The sequence below is a fragment of the Triplophysa dalaica genome, chromosome 17 (genome assembly GCF_015846415.1).
Source record: "Triplophysa dalaica isolate WHDGS20190420 chromosome 17, ASM1584641v1, whole genome shotgun sequence".
NCBI lineage: Eukaryota > Metazoa > Chordata > Actinopteri > Cypriniformes > Nemacheilidae > Triplophysa > Triplophysa dalaica.
Window position 1 is genome coordinate 12336640 of NC_079558.1, and position 23627 is coordinate 12360266.

General features: G+C 41.7%; 1 protein-coding gene across 3 annotated transcripts; it reads left to right on the forward strand.

Moving 5' to 3' along the window:
- The first annotated feature begins 62 nt into the window (after positions 1–62).
- dhrs7cb (dehydrogenase/reductase (SDR family) member 7Cb) lies at positions 63–15403 on the forward strand. 3 transcript variants are annotated; one of them, XM_056771558.1, is made up of 7 exons: positions 64–249; positions 958–1111; positions 11040–11152; positions 13148–13358; positions 13455–13547; positions 14408–14569; positions 14858–15403. In XM_056771558.1, the coding sequence occupies exons 2-7, from the start codon at positions 958–960 to the stop codon at positions 15067–15069; spliced, it is 945 nt and encodes a 314-aa protein (XP_056627536.1). In that variant the 5' UTR covers positions 64–249; the 3' UTR covers positions 15070–15403. The 3 variants fall into 3 exon arrangements, with proteins under 3 accessions (XP_056627537.1, XP_056627536.1, XP_056627535.1); XM_056771557.1 differs by having other exon boundaries at positions 67–249; positions 955–1111; XM_056771559.1 differs by lacking the exon at positions 14408–14569 and having other exon boundaries at positions 63–249; positions 955–1111.
- The last annotated feature ends 8224 nt before the right edge of the window (positions 15404–23627 follow it).

The following is a 23627-nucleotide window of genomic DNA, read 5'->3' on the forward strand; positions in this document are numbered from 1 at the left end:
AGTGTGTGAATTGAGACTGAAGACATAGTTACTCCACATGCCCTAGAATCTATGGCAGGCACAACATATATAACAGGTCACTAACTCGGCCACATGCTATAAAAAGATCCATGATCCAAAGAAGTTGTGTCGGCTGCGGGTGAGAGTGGTTCTGAATGAACAAGAAAAGTAAAAGGCTTCGATCTGGTTATCTAACTGGAAACTAACACACATTTCCACTGAAATCTGGATTAACTCTCTATACAGACTGTAAGTACATTGAAAATTAATTAAAGATTAAAAGCCGCATGCAGTGTGTGTATCTTTATTTGGCTTTATTTCAGTGTGATCTATCTGAGACACTGTTGCTTGTGTTGGACTTTGAAATGTTTTGTTAAAAAGTGTAACAAAAATGGTTATTGGCTGGAAGAATGCCTGGTTTATTTATTCTCTTTATGAATGTCATGTCCGTACTGTATATCTAATGTCAGTGTCATGGAGGTGACTTGGCTGGAGGTGTCAGGAACAGTAGCTTAGAGCGGTTTATATTTAGAACTTGGTCTCCACTTCACTTTTATGGAATTAATGACAGCAAATGTTACTGTTCATAGATTGCACGGACAAATGATCAAATGGACAATATTTTAGCATTTGTTAATTTTCTTGTTGATGCATTCCAGTCAACACTTAGATCATTTTATTCTCTACTTAGGCAACTTAGGCAAAATTCACTTTCAAATTTGTTCAAGCCAAAAATAATGATTTGATGATAACATCTCTGACAGTTTTAACTGCAAGGATATGTTCTTCACAGCTTGACACACCTTTCACATACCTCCAGTCTCACAAGTCCAGCACGGGATAAGTTTAGAAAGTTATGCATAATTACAAACACATTTATTTTTGACCACACACAAGTGTTTTATATCTCACAAGACGACCAGTCAATTAACTCCTGTTTTTCTTGGTTTCCAGAAGATGGCTGTCCCGTCTGTTATGATTCTGCCCTTGCTGATAGTGGTTTTTGCTGGAGTTTACTATGTTTACAATGAGGTCATGCGATTCATGTCCAAGTCCATGGTTCAGAACAAAGTGGTGGTGATCACAGATGCTGTCTCCGGAATGGGAAGTGGTAATGCTTAATGAGTATAAATGACTTCTTCACCACAATACATTATATTTACTAAAATAGTAAAGACGTTCAACTGCCTTTTGTCCAGAGCAGACCATAATGTAAGCTATATAGTTATACTGTATATATAATCAAAGTGTGCATAAGTCGGCAAGTACTTTTACAGAGCCTCTCCCACAGAGAATTGTCTTTAACAATAGATGATTGTCTCTTTTTGTATGAAGGCAGGACTTCCACAGTTAGAGTCTAATTAGACTTCCCCATTCAAAGTTATAGAACTGCGGCATTTTATTAACATCTCGGTTTCAAAGCAACAACATAATCAAACATTATTGCATGCATGCTTTTGTGGGCTGAACTTAACTCGCAGCACACATACGCAAAGTATAAAGTCCCTAGTGATTGTTTCTGATAGCAAGCAAAATAAATAACAAGTAAATTACATTAGCTACACTCTTAAAAAGGTGTCATATAATAACTTTTTGGTCCCATAAAGAACCTTAAACATCTGAAGAACTTTTAACGTTTTTTGTGGCAAAAAAGATTATAAAAAAAGTAGGAAAGAGATGAATCTTTGAAGAACCTTTGAGCGCTTTTCCACTATCGTGCCGAATCGTTCTCGTCACTCCCTGCGGATCCATACCAGATCCAATTTTTAAAATGTAAACAATAACATGCCATGCACTGCCTTGGTAACACAAGAGACATTCATTAGCACGATTCAGCACGGTTAGACAACCGAGCCAAAAATTCTGAGCCGAGAACGTCTTGGTTACGTCTGTAACCTCAGTTCCCTGTAGGAGGGAACGAGACGTTGTGTCGAGAACGATAGATGGGGTTAACTATGGAAAACGCCACAAACGCTGTATCGTGTCACAATCTCAGCGAAGCGACGGTAACAAGCCTGGGCATGTTACTCGAAGCTTACGTGAAACTTGTAACCTTCCAGTGTGGTGGTCGGGGGGTTCCAGAGCTTTCCGGAGAAAGATGGGAACAGCCCTGACCGGTAACCATCACGGACGGGGCCTTAGCTCTCTACAGGCGAGAGGCCGTCCGGACGGTTTACACCGGGAAAGCGCAACTCTTAATCAGAGAAGCGCTGCAGAGGCCACATCCTGCCCGTGGGGAGGAAAACGGTGGGAGAAGTATGGTCTCGTCCTAGGAGGAGAACGCATGGAACGTGCGGACTGGTAGTTAACCGCGAGGTGGAGGTCCACCTGGGGAAGCTCATGGGTTGCCAAGTGTGGGAACCAGTGTCATGAGGGTATGGCAGACGGAACAACCCTCGGTGGGGGTGTTACTGCGTCTGATAGCACAGGTCCGGTTAGAACTATGTGAGATAGGTCAAGATATGTCCCGGCCTAAGGGGGAAGGCTGCTCTGCTCAGCCAACCCCCAGAGGGTGCTAGCTTAGTGATGGAAGGAATGCCTGTTCTTAACCAGGTCTGGGTAAGAAGGAAGGCTGGTGAGGTACCAATTTTCTTAGCCATGGGAATGGGTAAGAAGAAAAGGAGTAGATAGCACACTGACCCAACCTCAGGGAGGGTGGGAAGGTGCTTTCGCAGGCATACGCCCTCCCGGATGCCAATCCTACATGTTGCCACGTAGGACGTGGGCTAATACCGGGTTTCCGCGAAGGTTGTAAAACCTTGCGAAGGTGGTGGGCGTAGCCCAACCCGCAGCTCTACAAATGTCTGCCAGAGACGCGCCTCTGGCCAGTGCCCATGAGGTGGCTATACCCCGAGTGGAGTGAGCCGTAACCGCCAATGGACATGGCAATCTCTGTGATCGGTATGCCATGGTGACGGCATCCACGACCCAGTGCGCTAATCTCTGTTTGGAGACAGCCTTCCCCTTCTGCTGTCCTCCGAAACAGAAAAAGAGCTGATCAGAACTGCGGAAGCTCTGCGTGCGGTCTAAGTAGAGGCGCAGTGCGCGTACTGGACACAACACGGACCGGGTTGGGTCTTCCTCCCCGATGGGGAGCGCCTGCAAGTTCACCACTTGGTCCCGAAAGGGAGTAGTGGGAACCTTGGGCACGTATCCGGGCCTGGGTCTCAGGCGAACGTGAGAGTAGCCAGGGCCGAAATGAAGGCAGTCCGGGGACACAGAGAATGCATAGAGACCTTCCGTCCACTGAGTCGTGATGCGAGGCAATAGCGGCGACATACACTTTCAGTGTGGAAGGGGAGATGTTGGTCTCCAGCCTCTGTTGTAGAAAGGACAGCACGATCCCGACCGAGCATCTCTGTGGGTCTTCTCCTTGGGAGAGACACCAGGATGAGAAGAGGCGCCATTTATAGGGGTATAACCGCCTAGTGGATGGCGCCCTGGCCTGTATGATGGTTTCAGCCACAGTGGGGTGTAACCTACTCAGGATCTCCTCGTCCCGTCCAGAGACCAGACATGGAGGTTCCAGAGGTCTGGTCTGGGATGCCAGAACGTCCCCATCCCCTGAGAAAGCAGGTCCTCTGTCAGGGGAATGGGCCAGGGGGGAGTTGTTGTCAAGAGCATCAGCTCCGAGAACCAAGTGCGGTTGGGCCAGTAGGGTGCAACCAGTAACACCTGTTGCTCCTCTTCCCCGACCTTGCACAGAGTCTGTGCAAGGAGGCTCACTGGGGGGAAGGCGTACTTCCGCTTGTCTCGTGGCCAGCTGTGCGCCAGGGCATCCATGCCGAGGGGGGCCTCGGTCAGGGCGTACCAAAGCGGACAATGGGTGGTGTCGCGGGACGCAAAGAGGTCTATCTGTGCCTGACCGAACCGCACCCAAATAAGCTGGACAGCACGAGGGTGGAGTCGCCACTCTCCGCAGGGTGTGTACTGGCGAGAGAGCGCCTCGGCTGTCTCGTTCAATACGCCTGGGATGTAGGTGGCCCGCAGGGAACGGATCACCTGCTGACTCCACAGGAGGAGGCGTCGGGCAAGTTGTGATAGATGTCGAGAGCGCACGCCACCCTGGCGATTGATGTACGCTACGGCCGTGGTACTGTCCAGGCGATCCAGTACGTGCTGACCTTGCACTAGAGGCCAGAGCCTTCTCAGTGCAAGCAGTACAGTCCACAACTCTAGGCAATTGATGTGCCAGCGCAGCCGGGGGCCCGTCCAGCGCCCCGCTACTGCGTGCCCGTTGCACGCTGCACCCCACCCTTGCAGCAAAGCGTCCGTTGTCACCATGACGTGCCCCGTAGCTAGTCCGAGGGGAACTCCCGCTCGGAGAAAGGTCATGGAAGACCAAGGGGTTAGGGTGCGTCGGCAAACAGGAGTTACCACCGTACGCCTGCTGCCGGTGTGCCACGCCGTCCTCGGAACTCGACTCTGTAGCCAGTGTTGAAGCGGTCTCATGTGCATCAATCCGAGGGGTGTTATAGCCGCGGAAGATGCCATGTGTCCCAGGAGCCTCTGAAAGTGTTTCAGGGGGACCGCTGACTGCTTGAAATGATCCAGGCAGTCCAACACTGACTGGGCGCGAGCTGCGGACAGCTGAGCCATCATGGTGACAGAGTTGAGTTCCATACCGAGAAAGAGGATACTCTGCGCTGGGGAGAGCTTGCTCTTTTCTCGGTTGACCTGAAGACCCAATCGATCTAGGTGCCGGAGCACCATGTCCCTCTGAGTACACAACAGATCTCGCGAGTGTGCCAAGATAAGCCAGTCATCGAGATAGTTGAGTATTCGCACACCTCTCTCCCAGAGAGGAGAGAGGGCGGCCTCCACGATCTTCGTGAAGACTCGTGGAGACAGGGACAGACCGAAGGGGAGGACTCTGTACTGATATGCCCGACCCTCGAAAGCGAACCGTAGGAACGGCCGGTGTCGAGGAAGAATCGAGACATGAAAGTAAGCGTCCTTCAGGTCTATTGCCACGAACCAATCCTGACACCTGATAGATGTCAGGATGCGCCTCTGGGTTAGCATCTTGAAAGGCAGCTTGTGGAGGTGCCTGTTCAGGGTACTGCATGACACCCGGGTCGGCCCTACCCTCATGGAGCTCTCTCAACGCCTTCGCCTGGTGGACCTGTAGGATGGCCATGGCGTGGAGAGAGGAGGCAGCCTGGCCCGCAGCACTGTAAGCCTTCGCTATAAGGGAAGCAGAAGTCTTACAGGCTTTGGACGGGAGACGAGGTCGGGTCCTCCAGGTGGCAACCGTCTGCGGGCATAGGTGCACCGCGATGGCACGCTCCACCTGGGGGACTTCGACATAGCCTCTGGCTGCCCCACCATCGAGGGAGGTGAGGGAGGCGGAGCTGGTCTGCGAGGAGTGAGCCGTGAGAGGGGCGCTCCAGGTCCGACACAGCTCCTCATGCACCTCCGGGAAAAATGGAACCGGGGGTGGGCGCGGTTTGGCATCGCGATCCGACCCCAGGAACCACGTGTCCAACCGCGAGCGTTGGGGGAGCGGCAATAGCGTACACTGCAGCCCAATGCTTGCGGCAGCCCGGGTTAGCATGGCCGACATCTCGACTTCTGCTTCCTCCTGAGCTCTGCCCCCCGGGGGGGGGAGCCCGGAGTCTTCACAGTCGGATGTCGGCATCTCTCCCTCCGATGCTGCGATAGACATCTCATCAGCTTTGCGCTCCGTTTCCGAATGCGCAGAGGAGGACCCGGACGGTGTGCCACCGCCGGACGGGGAATGGTCAAAAGAGCGTGCTGGGGTGCGGGCGGCCCGTGAGCGCTTGGCTGGCGGGTTTACGTCCGCAGGAATCCCCAGATCACTAACGTTGCTAACCGGGTCGGAAATCCGGGCCTTAGCCACAGATGTCACAGCCCGGGTAGCAGACGAAATGTTGGCTGGTTCCCGAAAGAAGAACCATCTGCCCGCAGTGCGGGCAAGATGTGTCCACTAACGCTGCTTCGGCGTGCTGGACGCCCAGACACCTAACACAGCGCTTGTGCCCATCCCCCTCCTCGATGAGGGTACCGCACCCAAGAGAACAGCGAGACATGCCGCGCTGTAGAGGATTAAGTCCTGAAAAGGACTGTGGAAATAGCTCTGACACAACTGGAACCGCCGAGACACCCAAGGGAAGATCGCTGCAGGAGGGATGATCCGCTGGAAGGTCGTAGATCCGGCAGTGTGTTGTAGTTGTAGTAAGAAGAGAGATATATATATATCTGGAGTTGAACTCATGAGTCGATGGCTCTGAAGAACAAAAGGTGATGAATGATGCACGCCGGCTTCCTTTTATACCGGATATCCGGGGGCGGAGCCCGGCATGCAAATTTCATTCGCCAAATTTCTTGGCCTTTTCTATAGTAGTCAGAGTTGATAGGTTCTCAAGGGCGAACCCCATCTGTCGTTCTCGACACAACGTCGAGAGACCGACAGAAAGGGAACAGTTTGTTATCGAACCAGGCTCACGTAGAAACATAACTGTAACCGTTTCAGACAGTGCTTATAACGGTTCGGCGCGATGTTGGAAAAGTGCTCTTTGACTGAACGGTTCTTTGTGGAACCAAAATAGGCTTTGCTGTGAAGAACCTTTTAAGCACCCTATTTTTCATTTATTTTATTGTTATTTTACCAGGATAGTCCCATTGAGATGTAAATCTCTTCTTCCAGGGAGTCCAGGCCAAAATGGCACCACAAAAAGTTACACATAAAACATGACGCATCAAACAATTAGAGCGTACAAAAGATGAAAGAAGTTCATTAAAAACATTAACATGCTTCCCTAAACTTGGTCCATAAAATATTTGTTAAAACATTTAGTGAAGGGAGTTGTTCCAACATTAAGATCCTCTGCAGTTCATTCCTCAAAAAAGATGCATTCAAAGAAAATGCAGTTTTACCAAACTCTGTCGATTTTTAAAAGCAATTTAGTAGAAGATCTAGTAGTGGGGTAAAATAGAAGACTACAGATATAATTAGGTAATTTTCCTAACAGTGCCTTGGCAATGAACAGCAACATGTGAAGGACCAGCCCAATAATTCATAAAAGGGACATTGGTGAGTGCATAAAGAAGCACCGGTCTCAAATTTTATTGCAGCATGGTACACACAGTCCAGCTTTTTAGAGTTAAACTTGCATGCATATATAGCACATCCCCATCAGTGGCGGCTGCTGATCTTTTAAAGAGGGGAAGCTCATTTTCGGCCTAAATCATAAAAATTGTCCATTTATTTATATGTAAATTCTGCCCTATGTTCCTTTTCAAGAAAATGCTCTGTAACCCTGTCGTACCAACTAGGCGTCTTTTCCAGTGACTTGACCAGTGTCCTCTCAATGGCCAGCAGAGCTAGGCTACTTAAACGGCCTTGGCCCATTGTGTTACTGGTGTAGGACTTGAGCCGCATTAAACAGGAGAAGCTCCTTTCTACACCTGCAGAGTAGCTCCAATTGTTGCCACTAATGAGAACAGTTTGTAAAGCTGAGGCATTGCACTGTCCAACTCCATGTCTTTAAGGAACACCAAGTAATCACACAGCTTTCCACTGTTACTCTGCAAGTCCTGATCTGAATACAGGACTTGAAGTTCAGACCTCAGTCTCCCTGAATCAAAGTGATGGCCATAACTTTGGAAGGCCTCCTCTGGAAATGCTTGTCTCATGTCATCAAATTTCCCTGGATTGACTAATTCTAAGAAAAGCATACTTTCCAAATTTGAAAAACGTCGAGGAATCTGCTCCAAGATGTTATCAAGGATGGCCATGTACAGATTTCTGTAGCGCTCTTGGGGATCCTGCAATTGGGTCAGACGGCGCTTTCTCATGGGCTCATCTCTTGGGTCTGATGTGAGATCTGCTGCTTTGGCATAAACAGCTTGGAAAGCCCCCTCTGACCTCTTCTCTTTGACATATGAAAGAAGAGTAAGTTTTCTTGCAGTAAAGAACATCCATAGCTCTCTGCTGGACAATATCAAAGACCACATCAGTCTCAGAGAAGATTTGTTCATATGTGTACAACATGAACACAAACTCAAAATCCTCCAGTTTCCTCACGAAGCCTTTGGCACAATCCAGTGTATCATCATCCATTGTCGTAACTGCAATGATGTTATCAAATGTCTGCAGGAGGCCATCATAATTGTTTGCCACAGTGCTCATTATCCGTGATGTGAAATTCCATCGAGTAGAAGCGTTTCTGGGCAACCTTGAGCAGCCTGCAGACTCCAGAAAAGATATCCTCTTTGTGGATTTTGAGAAAAATGTGGCAAACCCAGAGAGTGATGCAAAAAAAAGAAAGCGTCAAAAAGAAACTGTTCCCTCAGACTGTCCTGTGTCCTTATTCGATGATTATTACTATGATTATTATTACTTTCTTCATAATATGTGATTTTCTTTTGTTGTAAGCGTATGCTTTAGGTTGTGTTGAAATAAAACGGTTAAGTAAAAAGCTTTTACCTCAGAAAAACGGCTATAGTGTGGTCCACTCAGAAGTGAGTCGGGTGCTATGCGCGTGACGGTTACAGACCACAGTTTATATTTCAGGTCTCGCGGGGTTGGCACGAGCAAGTAGCCAAGAAGTACTATTTTAATATATTTTTTATACATGACATTTTTAATGTGTATTTATGGAAACATACATTGCGTTATACTACCTTATGACAAAAAAACGTAGATAGATTAGAAAAAATTTGCAGTGCGGCTCCGTAAACCTGACTATAGTGGTGTGTGTGGCTCTTTGCTAAAAAGTTCCTTTAAAATATACTTAAATTGCTCTTTTCGGCACACTAAATGTATAGTTGTATTCTAAAAATACAATTTATATAATTATATGACAATATTAGCACTGTCTGCCATCGTGTGCAGTTTGCTAGCTGGCTAGTTCAGACTATATGAATTAATGAACAAACGATCTAATATATATATATTTAACTCAACGGGATGAAATGTGGGAATTATGTTAAACTGAAACAATGAATGTGGTGTGAAATTGTGTGAAATATACGATGAAGGTTGCAGCAGTTTGTCTTTCGACTACACATGCAAAATCCGCGATGGGACTGAGTTGGAAATGGAGACACAGTGATACGCGTCATAATCTGAAGCCCACGCCCACACCAACCGTCTCTTTGCATTGTGAGAAGCTGCCGCCTCCTTGTCATTTATGATTTATAAAAAAAAAAAATGTAAAAGCTGATATGTGACAATGTGTATAGCAAACAAGCTAAAACAAAAACAAGAAATACGTTTTTATAAGCTGTCGACCCCAAAAAACGAGCGTTTTAGGACTTAAAAGTGGATTAAAAAGAGATGACAGACCCTCCAATCATCACGCAGACGCTCGGAGTCCGGGCCAGCCCACTCCTCCATTCATCCCAGAGACGCTGAGCGTCCGTGGGCGGGACATAATCGAAGGAAATTATCCAATGACCGTCTTGTTTCTAAACACTGAAAAAAACTGTTTAAAGCAGCCCCATTGAAGTCAATGGACGCTGGGCTTCAACAGAGTAATGCACTGTACGCTACGGGAATGAATGAGAAGGAAATCGAGTCAGCCGACCTAAGTAGCTGATTCTGAACGAAATTGTTTTCGTTCGAGATGAACGTGTTTAACGCATTTTTAGTCAATAAAATGTTAACATAATAGTACATATATTTGACCATTCAATTTTTGACAATTATAGGGGAAGCTGAGCTTCCCATGCAGTCTTAAAGACATCGCATCTGATCCCCATAATGTAGAGTTGAAAGGAAGCAACTTTGTATACTTTGATTTCTTGCTTCATAGGGAAGTCTACTGTAAATGTAAATGTAAGACATTTCTTGATTTGATATAAAAAACCCAATTTGGGTCTAAGCTTTTTCAAAATATTTTCAATATGTACATGAAAGTCCCGCTTTTCATCCAGCCACATACCTAGGCTAAGTATTTATATTGTTTTTCCCTTTCTATATATACTCTCCTTGTGATGTTAAAATAGGGTAGTCTGATTTGATACTATTACGAGAAAAAAATCATATACATTTTTTAGAGTCTAAAAACAATTTAAGTTTATCAATGACAATTGTAATGACCGAAAAGGCTTTTGCAAAAGCTCCAAGGCTCGGTTTAATGAGTGCGCTACGGTATAAATAACTTATAAATAAAATAAAATAAGCATTTTATTGTAGTAAAAGTATGTCTTATTTTGGGAAGATGAACAGTTACTTGACTAAACTTAAATGCGACAAAGTTATACAACTCTTTCATCAAATTGTTTATTTAACACAATAATTATACTATAAAATACTAATATAAATTAATATTTGCATATATTCAATTAAATATGAATAGTTATATTATTCCTCCCCTGGTCCAAAGACATGCATGGTAGGTTGATTGGCATCTCTGGAAAAATTGTCCGTAGGGTGTGAGTGCGTGAGTGAATGAGTGAGTGAGTGTGTGTGCCCTGCGATGGGTTGGCACTCCATCCAGGGTGTATCCTGCCTTGATGCCCGATGACTCCTGAGATAGGCACAGGGTCCCCGTGACCCGAGGTAGTTCGGATAAGCGGTAGAAAATGGAATGGAATAGTTATATTATTAGCAAGACTGATCAAGATACCTAGACCGGAAGTTAACTTTGTGCCAAGAAATAGGCTAACGTGTGAAGTTATAATTAAATATACACAATACACTATTTTTAAAAATCGAACGCTTTAGTGTTATTCACATCATACAATTTCATACAATTTAGCCACCTTGTAAAATAGTTACAAATTCCTGTGACATCAGATTGACAAGATTTAAAGAGAGTAGTTTAAGATTGGCAGAGAGCATTCCCACCAAATAAATCATGGGACTGATGGAGAGTGTGCTGTATGCTTTCACACAACAGATAAAGGATTGCTGGGATTGCAGGAGCTTCCGGACTAATACGTTTGGGTCGTCATAGAGCTTTGTTTTATAGCATTCCATTCTAAAAGCAATTAAGAGATAACTTTATCATGTTTATCCACAGATAGACTTTATGTAATCACATTTTGCTCATCCTCCATTCTTTCAGAATGTGCCAGATTGTTTCATGAAGGTGGGGCGAGGCTGGTTTTGTGCGGGCCCAGCTGGGACAAACTTGAATCTCTGCATGACTCACTGTGCAATGGATCAGACCCCAGTGCAGTGAGTATACATTAACAACCAAAAACCCCTTTAGACTATACATGAAAGTTAAAAATCTGAAAGTGTGGAATCCATCAACAGGCTTGTCACAGACATGTCTGTGTGTCTCAATGTTTTTCTCTGTCAGGAACAATGGCAGGATATCCTCTCTGGCAGCTGTATCCACGAATCTCATTCAAATGTTATTCCACAATCCCACAGGACTAAACATCACAAAAGAGATCTCTTTGATAGTTATTTTCCCTAAACAGATGAAATAGAGAGCAAATTTCATTTCTAATTTTCTAATGAAAACAGATGTAATCTTAAACTTGTAAGATCTTTAGAAGATTTTAGTCTAGACTAATTCTAGTCAATATTTTATATATAATGTTATAATAAGCATAAAGAATGGACGGATAATGTTGTTTACATTTATGCATTTGAGAGACAGTTTTACCCTAAACAGTGCATTCAATGTATACAATCTATACATTTTACAGTGTATTGAATAAATTCATTAGGAGGAAGTAAATAAATGCTATTAAACATAACATATAGTTAACATGCATTAATGCATTATCTTTATTACGTTTGAATAATTTTGATTAAGTGATATTTCAGCAAATGCTGATTTTCACATACTGGAAATACAAAAGCAGTACTTAGTGTTAAGTGAAAATGTCTATGATTTATCAATAAATACAGTATATGAATAGTTTGGTTCCAAAATGAGATAACTATGTTTAAAAAAAAGTTTAAATCAAAACAAACCAACTGCAGTTTGATTGTCTTGCTAAAAAAAACTGAGTTATCTCATTATGGAACCAAACTCTTCATATGATATGGTTACATGTACGTATGTGGTTTATAATGAAAATATTAAAAAATTAAGTAAAATAATTTTGGGTTAAAGGGATACTTAACCCAAAAATAAAAAAATCTGTGATCATTTACTCATATTCCTGCTGTTCAAAATCTGTATAAATTTCTATAAATTAAATAAAAGCACAAAGAAAGATATTTGGAAGAATACTATAACCAAACAGATCTTGCCCCCCAGTGACTCCCATAGTAGGAAAAATTACTTAAAGAGTGCATAACTAGGGATTTTTAAGGTCCTACTTCAGTTTATGGAGTGTCCAACAACAAGTTTATATACATAGAAGGTGTAAAACACTATTATTTTGTAATAATAGGTAGCTATTCTTACCTTATTCTTGAATGACTCTCAATTGATTCGTTCCGCGATTCATCTGTCTAATCCCCTTCTTTCCGCTATATCCTACTCTGATGTGATTGGTCAGATGGTCTAGTTTGCTGTGATTGGTCTACCGCGAATAAGCCTCACGAGCTACAGTGTTTGGGGGAGAAGAGTGAAGTTTTCGTGGGGAGTCCTAGCAAAACGTAGGCGGGACAGGGGACGACTCGTTTGGGTGATTCAGAGTTGACTCCCTTTATTCCAAGCCAATAACTTTAACTTGTTATTCATCACCTTCCGATTTACAACTTTGCAGACTGCTTACTTTCAAACACGGCAACATTACACACTGCATGAAATGTAATTTCATGATCTCATCTTATGTACACTTTAATATTTTTTTTGTTCTGATGAACACAGAGAAAGATATGTCAATAACATCTTGATAAATGTAGGACAGCAAACAGTTCTTGGGCACTTTTGACTACGATTGTATTTTTTCCTACTATGGTAGTCAGTGGGGGGCAAAATCTGTTGGGTTATAAGCATTCTTCCAAATATCTTTCTCTGTGTTCATCAGAACAAAGACATTTATACAGATTTGGAACAACTCGAAGGTGATTAAATGATGACGAAATTTTCATTTTTGGGTGAAGTATCCCTTTAAGAATCAAACATAATGGTATGGTTAAGGTCAGGTATGAGTATTAGTCAGAAGGTGCCAGGTTTGAGTATGACTCAGAATGTTGTTTTAGTGTCATCTTGACTGTGACCTCCATCCCACTGAAGTGCACTCTTTCTGTTTGCTGTTTAAGACTTTTACACCCAAGATTGTTCTGCTGGACTTCAGCGATATGGAGAATATTTCTGAAATGATCACAGAGATTGAGGAGTCCTACGGCTGTGTGGATGTCCTGATTTGCAACAGCAGCATGAAGGTCAAAGCACCAGTGCAGAATCTCTCTCTAGACATGGACAAAACAATCATGGATGTCAACTACTTTGGGCCGATCACATTGGCCAAAGGTAGAAGGTCGTAAAATCTGGAAACAGTGTGAGAAAAATGTAATAGTTTATTGGCAGAAAAGATATTTCAAGATTTAAGTTCTTATTTCTCTACAGGGGTCCTCCCGTTAATGATCACTAGGAGGGCAGGCCAATTTGTCTTGGTCAACAGCATCCAGGGAAAACTGTCTCTTCCATTTCGTACCTCTTGTAAGATTGAAGCATCACAGCAGAACAGATCACATCAAATGTACTGTGGTCCCAAAGGAATATCTTGGAGAAACCGCAATATATATCTGCAGAATCTTAAATTCTGCATAATATAGCTATATATTCAGAAAATATTCAATGTATAATCAATATTTCAATAAAAAACACACAAAAACAGCCAAAGCACCCAAGTAGATTACATTTTTTACTAGTTTTTGTTTAATTTTTGTAGCAATACAACAATAAACCACATTGACCTTTTTTAACAATATTTTGACATGAAATATCATACAAGATTAGTAATTTAATTTATAAAAATACTAAATTCATTGAAATTATTGCAATGTTTAGTTGCATTTAATCTGATAGAGATTTCACATCTAAAATTGCTATTTTTCTCAAATTTGTGTTCCCTTCAAATCAAACCCACATCTTAGCTATTCTAAAATATATTTGTATAATATTTTATATAGATGAATTATGCTGTCAGTGTATTACTCTCAACTCTTAACACATTTTAACAGGTTTTAAACATATTTTGCAGAATTCTAAACATGTCTTACTAAAACCAAAGCAGTGTTTAAAAAGATACTGTATGGGAATTCTGTATGAGAATTGATACATGTACAAAACAGATATGATCTATGATGAAACAATATGCACAATATTGTCTCATTAAATCACTCGTTAGCTTATATTTACTATATTATGGTTTTAATATAAACCATATAAACCATTGTTTATTTCTATTCTTTTAAGCCTATGTATACATTTCTGTTCCTGGAGGGCCACTGTCCTCCATTGTTTAGCTTCAACAATATTTAAAGCTGCATCTTATTATTAACATGCTTGTTTTAAAGATGCTGCCTCCAAGCATGCAGTCCAGGCATTTTTTGACTGTCTGAGAGCAGAGGTGGAGGAGTTTGGGATCTCTGTCAGTACAATCAGTCACACCTTCATTAATGCTCTACCACAAAACACCACTCCCTCTAAAACCCCGCCAACCAATCCCCTCTGGGCTTGTGAGTAATCACTCAGTCACCGAATAACTGTCAATAACTGCAACATATAATTATCAAGAACTTTAACCTTGTTAGTTGATCCTATTTTAACTACTTTTAATAAGAATCTAGACATACTGTACATACACCCTTGGACACATATGATTTCTGAAGTACATAGTATGGAACTTGAGAAATTAGGCAGTATAGTTAAATCACCCACTTTCCCATTGTTGACTGAATGTTTTAAATTATGGTTTGTTATTGGTTCGATTTCACTCAAACTGACTATTGTTCCTTTACCACCAGACATCTACTGCAAGCTGACAACTCACGGAGTAAGCTCCAACGCCCTGGCCCAAGAGATTCTGAGAACGGTGAACTGGCACAGACGAGAGGTGCTCCTCTCTCACCCCATCCCTTGGATGGCCCTCTACATCCGCTCTCTGGTTCCCAGTTTCTTCTTTGCTGTGGTGGCTGCTGGGGTGAAGGACGGAGTCATGGCTGAGCAGCTGCAATAGATGAACTGCAGAGAGAGAAGCCAATGAAAAGAATGACCCAAGGAATTCCTGTTGATTGATTCTTGAGCTTTGAACTCCTTTCTAGTCTAACAGAACACAGCAGGATTTTTGATTTGAAAGAATAAATTCATTTTAGATCTGTTAGAATATATTAAAATAAGAAGATCTTTATCAAAAGTCTTTATATCCTGGCATTCATGGTTACAGAGTTGTTCATCCATGTTTAGATAATAAAGCCTTTGCCATGACATGATTTAAATGTGCTTCATGGTATGCAGTATTTAATGGCTAAAATTCTCACATTTGAATGCTTTAAAATGGTAATAAATCTTAAAGTAGCATAATATAAATTTGTTTGTGTTTCAGTTTGTTCATTTATCCAATGCAAGATCCTTTGTTTGTCATTAATTTAATCATGTCAGACGCAGCTCACTATCAAAATTTATAGGCCACATTTGTCTAATACACATTTATGTACAGCATTGTTAAACCTGTAGATGGCACTATTCACAAGCCAAAAGCATTTCGAGTTACATTACATCCGCCAAGACAAATTCTGAAAAAAAACCCTATTTCAAACACGTTTTTTGGACACATTACCATTGTGTACTATTGCTGTAATATACATTTTTATAGCACTTTGGGTTATTTCAACCCAGCATTGTGTAAAAAATTTACAGAGTGTATTTGATGCTTGCCATAGGCCTAACGTTAATGTAGTAATTAAAACATACAGATAATATAATGCCTCAAACTCAAAAACAGGGCTTAAATTGGGAAATTATATTATATTATATATCATTTTCTTTACATAAAAAATTATAATTAAAATCGTTTTTTGTTAGTTCTTCATTTAAATGAACGAATCATCATATTTTGATAAAGGCTGTTGGCTAAAGAGGTTTAATTAAGAGTTTTTTTTGCACTTAACCCATGGCTTTCTCGATTGCTTCCACATACCAAAAAGGAACCAGGTGAACTTAAATGTTTTTGTCAGTGTTCAAAATTGAAACGGTTTTCTATTTTTGAACATTGTTCCAGAACTGTATTGAATACTTCGCATGATGTAAACAATGGTCGAGAAACTCAGATATCGCTGTTGTCCTTCTGAAATTTGAAATTTCAAGCTTTTAAATTTTTGCCATAAATCATCATTATTAGTCACCTATATGTTTGTCACTAGGTTTAGCAAATTTCCAACCAATAAGATGTATTGAAATGTCCTTCTCAACTTTGACAGTGCAGTATTTAATCATTTAAAAAGTACAATGTTTTTTCCACTAACTGAAAAACAAAAACAATGTTTATGATGTTCATTTAACAATTTAATTTGGTTATGAATACTCTGTTGGATGTATTTTGTTTAAACGTTTGTGTTAAAAAACTGAAAGAGGAAAATTGTCTGGATTTGCATTGTCTACATCTTCTTAAGTGTTCTATTGTCCGTGTTCCTATTGCAGTTTGTTTGCAGCATTTCCACTAAGTAAAACACCATGCCAAAACATTGATATTTTGTTAAATGTGAAATCAGTCACAGTATCACTACTTTAGAGGGGTCAATTACAGCCTCAGGTTCAAATGCCTGCCAGCGTGCACATCACTCAAATGACTGCTTGATTATAATGAACACAGTCTGATACGTTGTTATGTAAATCAACAATGGGAAGGGTCCTTGACACCAAGTTTAAGTCCAGCTGGCCTCCGTGAGTCTTTATCCGACAGGTCACTCACCCCACAGGGATTTGACCCTTCTTTCACATCAGCTTTTTAGAGACTGCAAACTGACAGCCAAATGAATAATGGTAATTTACCAAAACCTTACCTTACAAAATTTTCATTATACACATAAAGTTGAAAAAAAAATTGTGACTGAAATGAAACGAAGCAGAAAAAAATGATTTTGTGTTTAAAGTTGAAACTTGTTAATTCAAGATTAGTCAACTCAACGAGAAATTCATTGAATTAACTAATAATTTTAAATTAACCTCAAACATATTAAAACAACCAGGAAATTTAACCAAGAAAAATATTTTGTTTAAGCAATATACTGATAAAACAGTAGATTTTGTTGCAATAGTGAATACACATATTTTTTGCACTACAGGATATAAAGCTCTTGACATGTACTTGTCAATAAAAAAAGACAACGGTCTTCCATATTATGTGTCATTCTTCACTGGTGATTTTGTAAATGGCCTACTAAAAAAACGCTGAGTAGATGATTGTGTGGCATAAATCAGGGCTGTGAGAATATGACAAATACAGAAACTAGAATTGGGGGATGTGTTCTAGAGAGGTTTTTTATGAAAAAAGGAGCCCATCTTATTAATATTTAAAGGCTACATTTATTGACAACTCGTTGATTTACGAGGATAATGTGGGAAGCGACTTAATGAATCCTTTGCATGTGACGGCCAATTGCAGCTCTTTAAATCAAGCATACCTTCTGATAGCACGCTTGCATATTGAATTAAAATACAGTATGCTTTCTGATTTGCTCACATATCACTGCTGTTGGTTGTTCTTGCAGTTACATTATTAACAGAATTCAAGTGAATGCTGGGAAACAGACATCTTCCTTAAGACTCTTGTTTCTTTCGAGCTTGACTCATATGACTTGTCCAAATAAACACATTCTTCCGTACCACTGGATAGTTTATCCCAGATTAGAATTTAATCTTTAGGATCGGATTTGATTTAATCTTTTATTAAATTCTTGTACTTCATAGGAGGTACATAATTTTGTATCATGATTTCATGTCTTTATCATGGGTCTGGATGTAATCCATATTTGCCCGTAGAATGCATTTGAGAGCAGATGCTGATAATTAAGTCTTTATTGCTCATACCGTTGTCATTAGACTTGTATTAATGATGGTCCTTTAATTAGTGGCATTTATTACACTAATGAGAAAATATCTCACACACAGTGCAGAAAGCTAAATCACTCCGGATAAAGAGAATCCAATCAGCTGTCAGGTCCAAGTATCTTCTTTCAGGAACACATTAAATGGAACCATTATTATTCATCTTAAGGCAATTGCATTGAAAAATATTTTTTAAGACATAGAACAAAATATGTACTATGTTTATTAGTTTTGAAAATAGCAGGATTTACATGACATGTGTAATAAGCCAAAAAATGTTTGACATTGGTACAGTATATGTTTATAGCTGTACCAAAAACAAACATTTCGTGTCAAAATTAAAATAAACAAAAAGAAAAGAACATATTAGACATGCTTGAACATATTAGACAAAATTATTATGACATTTCACAACAAAAGCCAGTTTTTCTGTGAACTAACTACTAGTGATTTGTTATTGTTTCTGTTTTTCAGCCTGGGATAGATTTCTGATGTGTTTATTATAACATAAGATCCAGATGAACAGGTGTGCCTTTACTATGCTGAGAGTTTAAATATTTGGTCCCTAATAGGGGATCTACTTCAGGGAATTCTTTGTTAATCCAGTGATAGTATGTTAAAAGATTTGCTTTTGTGTTTCACTCCATTAATCAAATACCATGTTGAATCTGACTGTGATTATGACATGGATAATGTACAAGTGCAGGGATACAGTTGAAAGAAAAAGTATGTGAACCCTTTGGGCTTACTTGGATTTCTTCTTAAATTGGTCATAAAATGTGTTCTGATCTTCATCTTAGTCACAACAATAGAGAAACACAGTCTGCTTAAACTAATACTGCACAAACATTATACGTTTTCATGTTTTTATTGAACACAACATGTAAACATTCATAGTGCAGGGTGGAAAAAGTATGTGAAACCCTAGGCTAATGACTTCTCCAAGAGCTAATTGGAGCCAGGAGTCAGCCAACCTGGGGTCCAATCAATGTGATGAGATTGGATGTGTTGATTAAAGATGGCCTGTCCAATAAAAAACACACACCAGTTTTGAGTTTGCTGTTCTGAAGAAGCGTTGTCTGATATGAACCATGCCTCGCACAAAAGAGCTCTCAGAAGACCTACGATCAAGAATTGTTGACTTACATAAAGCTGGAAAGGGCTACAAAAGCATATCTAAAAGCCTTGATGTCCATGTGTCCACGGTAAGACAGATTGTCTACAAATGGAGAAAGTTCAGCACTGTTGCTACACTCCCTAGGCGTGGTCGTCCTGTAAAGATGACTGCAAGAGCACAGCGCAGAATGCTCAATGAGGTGAAGAAGAATCCTAGAGTGTCAGCTAAACACTTACAGAAATCTCTGGCACATGCTAACATTTTTGTTGACAAATCTACAATAAGGAAAACATTAAACAAGAATGGACTTCATGGTAGGACACCACGGAGGAAGCCACTGCTGTCCAAAAAAAACATTGCAGCACGTTTGAAGTTTGCACCAGAGCACCTGGATGTTCCACAGCACTACTGGCAAAACATTCTGTGGACAGATGAAACCAAAATTGAGTTGTTTGGAAAGAACACACAACGCTATGTGTGGAGAACAAAAGGCACAGCACACCAACATCAAAACCTCATCCCAACTGTGAAATATGGTGACGTGGTATCATGGTTTGGGGCTGCTTTGCTGCCTCAGGCCCTGGACGGATTACTGTCATCGATGGAAAAATTAATTCCAAAGTTTATCAAGACATTTTGCAGGAAAACTTAAGACCATCTGTCCGCCAACTGAGGCTTAACAGAGGATGGACGATGCAACAGGACAACGACCCAAAGCATAGAAGTAAATCAACAACAGAATGGCTTCAACAGAAGAAAATACGCCTTCTGGAGTGGCCCAGTCAGAGTCCTGACCTCAACCCGATTGAGATGCTGTGGCATGACCTCAAGAGAGCGATTCACACCAGACATCCCAAGAATATTGCTGAACTGAAACACTTTTGTAAAGAGGAATGGTCCAAAATTTCTCCTGACCGTTGTGCAGGTCTGATCTGCAACTATAGGACACGTTTGGTTGAGGTTATTGCTGCCAAAGGAGGGTCAACCATTTATTAAACCCAAAGGTTCACATACTTTTTCCACCCTGCACTATGAATGTTTACATGTTGTGTTCAATAAAAACATGAAAACGTGTAATGTTTGTGCGGTATTAGTTTAAGCAGACTGTGTTTCTCTATTGTTGTGACTTAGATGAAGATCAGAACACATTTTATGACCAATTTATGAAGAAATCCATGTAAGCCCAAAGGGTTCACATACTTTTTCTTTCAACTGTATTTGTCTTATGTTAATTCCCATCCGTTGCTTACAGAATTATATCAGATCCAAACATTCACTGTACACTAGCCCAATATTGTATTGAATAAATAATGTTGAAAAATACTTTTAAAATAAATAAATTGCCAGTTTTTACTGTATATCCTCTTAAACACAATTCACACAAAGTAATGAGTTCCTATAAACATGAAGCGTTCTGAGAAAGACATCCCAACATAAACTGTCTGTTTCATTTACCTTCGTCTTCAGTTTTTAGGGTTTGATATTCTTTTTGTCAAATTTGGGTGACCGTTGGGTGTCACTGTGTCAGATGATCCCTTGCATTGGCAGGATGTCAGAGTGGATATTGACCTGTATGTTTAATTTAAGACGTTAATAGAGTCTCCTGCTATCGACTGGTTCACTCATCATCAATCACTGAACTCTACAAGGTGTTCTGCATGGTAAATCAACATTAAAAGCAATAAAAATAATAAAAAAATAAAAAACTGTGTAGGGCAAAAAAGTAGCAGATTTATTAACTATTACAAAGGTGTAGAAAAATGACCACATTTTATGTATGAACAAGCACTTGTGTGAAAGAATTTTAGAAGCAGTGCAAAAATGGTAACATTATGGTCATGATGAGATTAAAAGGAGATTTGTACATAGTCTAGACTAGAGGCATGAATAAGATTAGAATGCAACAATATTGACTCTGTGTAATTAGATGGGCCATGGGGTCTGTTGCCGTATAGGGCCATAAAATTTGGCTCCTGGAATGTTGCGGAGCTGGCAAATTCTTCCACCCCAGCTGAAATGAAATTGCTCTGGTAATGTGTGAAGGGAGGAGCTGGTTATAATACAAGGAAGGATTGGGCATGTTCTGGGGAAGAGCTATGGAGGGTTTATTTGAAATATATCCATAGGAAAAAAAAATATTCGCTTTACACGGGTCAAATTGTTTTTATTGTTGTTTTCTAGGCTCGCTTTTTTATTTTTGGTTATTGCCAGAAAGAACAATGAAATCTGGTGTCTTTCATTACATCGGACCAGAAGGTTTTGCATGGTAGAAATCGAATTTCAATGATTTTCAATGAAAAAATTTTATGTGATGTAGGGAATGATAAGAAACTAATTTGGACACTTTATTTCAGAGCCCACAGTGTTAGATACTGTGATTGACTTCTAGCAGAATGATTGTCTCTATGAACTCTGGATGGCCTGAACAGTCTAGTTCCTTTTTAAACTGTGGATTTATTGACCCTTCATACACAGTCAAAGGGCACTGGCCTGCTCATCCTTTGGTAAGTTTAGTAAAAAAAATTGCTGTCTGTGAACATTTCTTGAAGAATTGTCAGGCCCATATTTTAAAATGAATTACTAATTAGATTTGATTTCAGGCACAATTGAAAACCTTAGGACATTGTTGACGTCAGATATTTTATTTTTATCATAGATTTTTTGTAACATTAAAAAAGAAAAATTAATTTGGAATTATTGCAATGGCTTTAAAAGACTTTAAACATAAAGGCTTTTTCTGGCATTAGACATCATAGATCCCACGCCCCATATCGTGGGCTATTAGACAGTCAGTGAATACACTGGCAAAACTACAGTCAGAAATGTATGATCCCAACAAAGATAAAAAAGTGTCATTAACCAACAGACCAAAGCAGCCACAGACCTGGTGATGAAGTTGTTGCATGCTTTTGTGCTTGAGACAGAAGACATTAAATTCTAGAACATCCAAAGATCTCTAATAAATCATCATTATGTAATGATGATTTATTGTTTACCTTGGACAAGGTGGACTATAACACCTTGTCCAACAGGACAAGGTGTTATAGGTTACTATATAGATCAGTCTATGACAGTGTATAGATGGATTCGGTAACAACAACATAAATGGTATGGCCAGGTTTCACAGACAAGGCTTAGCTTAAACCAGGACTATGCATTAGTTAAATTGAAATCCATCCATCCATCCATTTTCTACCGCTTATCCGGTGCCGGGTCGAGGGGGCAGCAGTCTAAGCAGGGATGCCCAGACTTCCCTCTCCCTAGCCACTTCCTCCAGCTCTTCCGGGGGGACACCGAGGCGTTCCCAGGCCAGCCGGGAGACATAGTCCCTCCAGCGTGTCCTAGGTCTTCCCCGGGGTCTTCTCCCGGTGGGACATGCCCGGAACACCTTACCGGGAAGGCGTCCAGGGGGCATCCGGAAAAGATGCCCGAGCCACCTCAGCTGGCCCCTCTCGATGTGGAGGAGCAGCGGATCTACTCTGAGCTCCTCCCGAGTGACCGAGCTTCTCACCCTATCTCTAAGGGATCGCCCGGTCACCCTGCGGAGAAAGCTCATTTCGGCCGCCTGTATCCGGGATCTTGTCCTTTCGGTCATGACCCACAGCTCATGACCATAGGTGAGAGTAGCTTCGCTTTGCGGCTCAGCTCCTTCTTCACCATGACAGACCGGTACAGCGACTGCATTACTGCAGAAGCTGCACCGATCCGTCTGTCAATCTCCCGCTCCATCCTTCCCTCACTCGTGAACAAGACCCCCAGATACTTGAACTCCTCCACTTGAGGCAGGAACTCTCCACCTACCTGAAGTGAGCAAGCCACCCTTTTCCGGCTGAGAACCATGGCCTCAGATTTGGAGGTGCTGATTCTCATCCCAGCCGCTTCACACTCGGCTGCAAACCGTCCCAGTGCATGCTGAAGGTCCTGGTCTGATGGGGCCAGCACGATGACATCATCCGCAAAGAGCAGAGATGCAATCGTGTGGTCACCAAACCCGACGCCCTCCGGCCCCTGGCTGCGCCTAGAAATTCTGTCCATAAAAATTATGAACAGAACCGGCGACAAAGGGCAGCCCTGCCGGAGTCCAACATGCACCGGAAACAAGTCTGACTTACTGCCGGCAATTCGAACCAAGCTCCTGCTCCGGTCGTACAGGGACCGGATGGCCCTTAGCAAAGGGTCCCGAATCCCATACTCCCGGAGCACCCTCCACAAGATGCTGCGAGGGACACAGTCGAATGCCTTCTCCAAATCCACAAAACACATGTGGATTGGTTGGGCAAACTCCCATGAACCCTCCAGCACCCTGAAGAGGGTATAGAGCTGGTCCAGTGTTCCACGACCGGGACGGAAACCACAATGTTCCTCCTGAATCCGAGGTTCTACTATCGGCCGGATTCTCCTCTCCAGTACCCTGGCATAGACTTTCCCGGGGAGGCTGAGTAGTGTGATCCCCGGTAGTTGGAGCACACCCTCCGGTCCCCCTTCTTAAAAAGAGGGACCACCACCCCGGTCTGCCAGTCCAAGGGCACTGTCCCCAACCGCCACGCGAGGCTGCAGAGGCGTGTCAGCCAAGA

Excerpts from the sequence above, each read along its gene's own strand:
- dhrs7cb (XM_056771558.1), top strand. The coding sequence starts at position 958 with ATGGCTGTCCCGTCTGTTATGATTCTGCCCTTGCTGATAGTGGTTTTT. Across the intron at positions 1,112-11,039 it reads TGTCTCCGGAATGGGAAGTG|AATGTGCCAGATTGTTTCAT; the intron begins GTAATGCTTAAT and ends CCATTCTTTCAG. Across the intron at positions 13,548-14,407 it reads TCTTCCATTTCGTACCTCTT|ATGCTGCCTCCAAGCATGCA; the intron begins GTAAGATTGAAG and ends CTTGTTTTAAAG.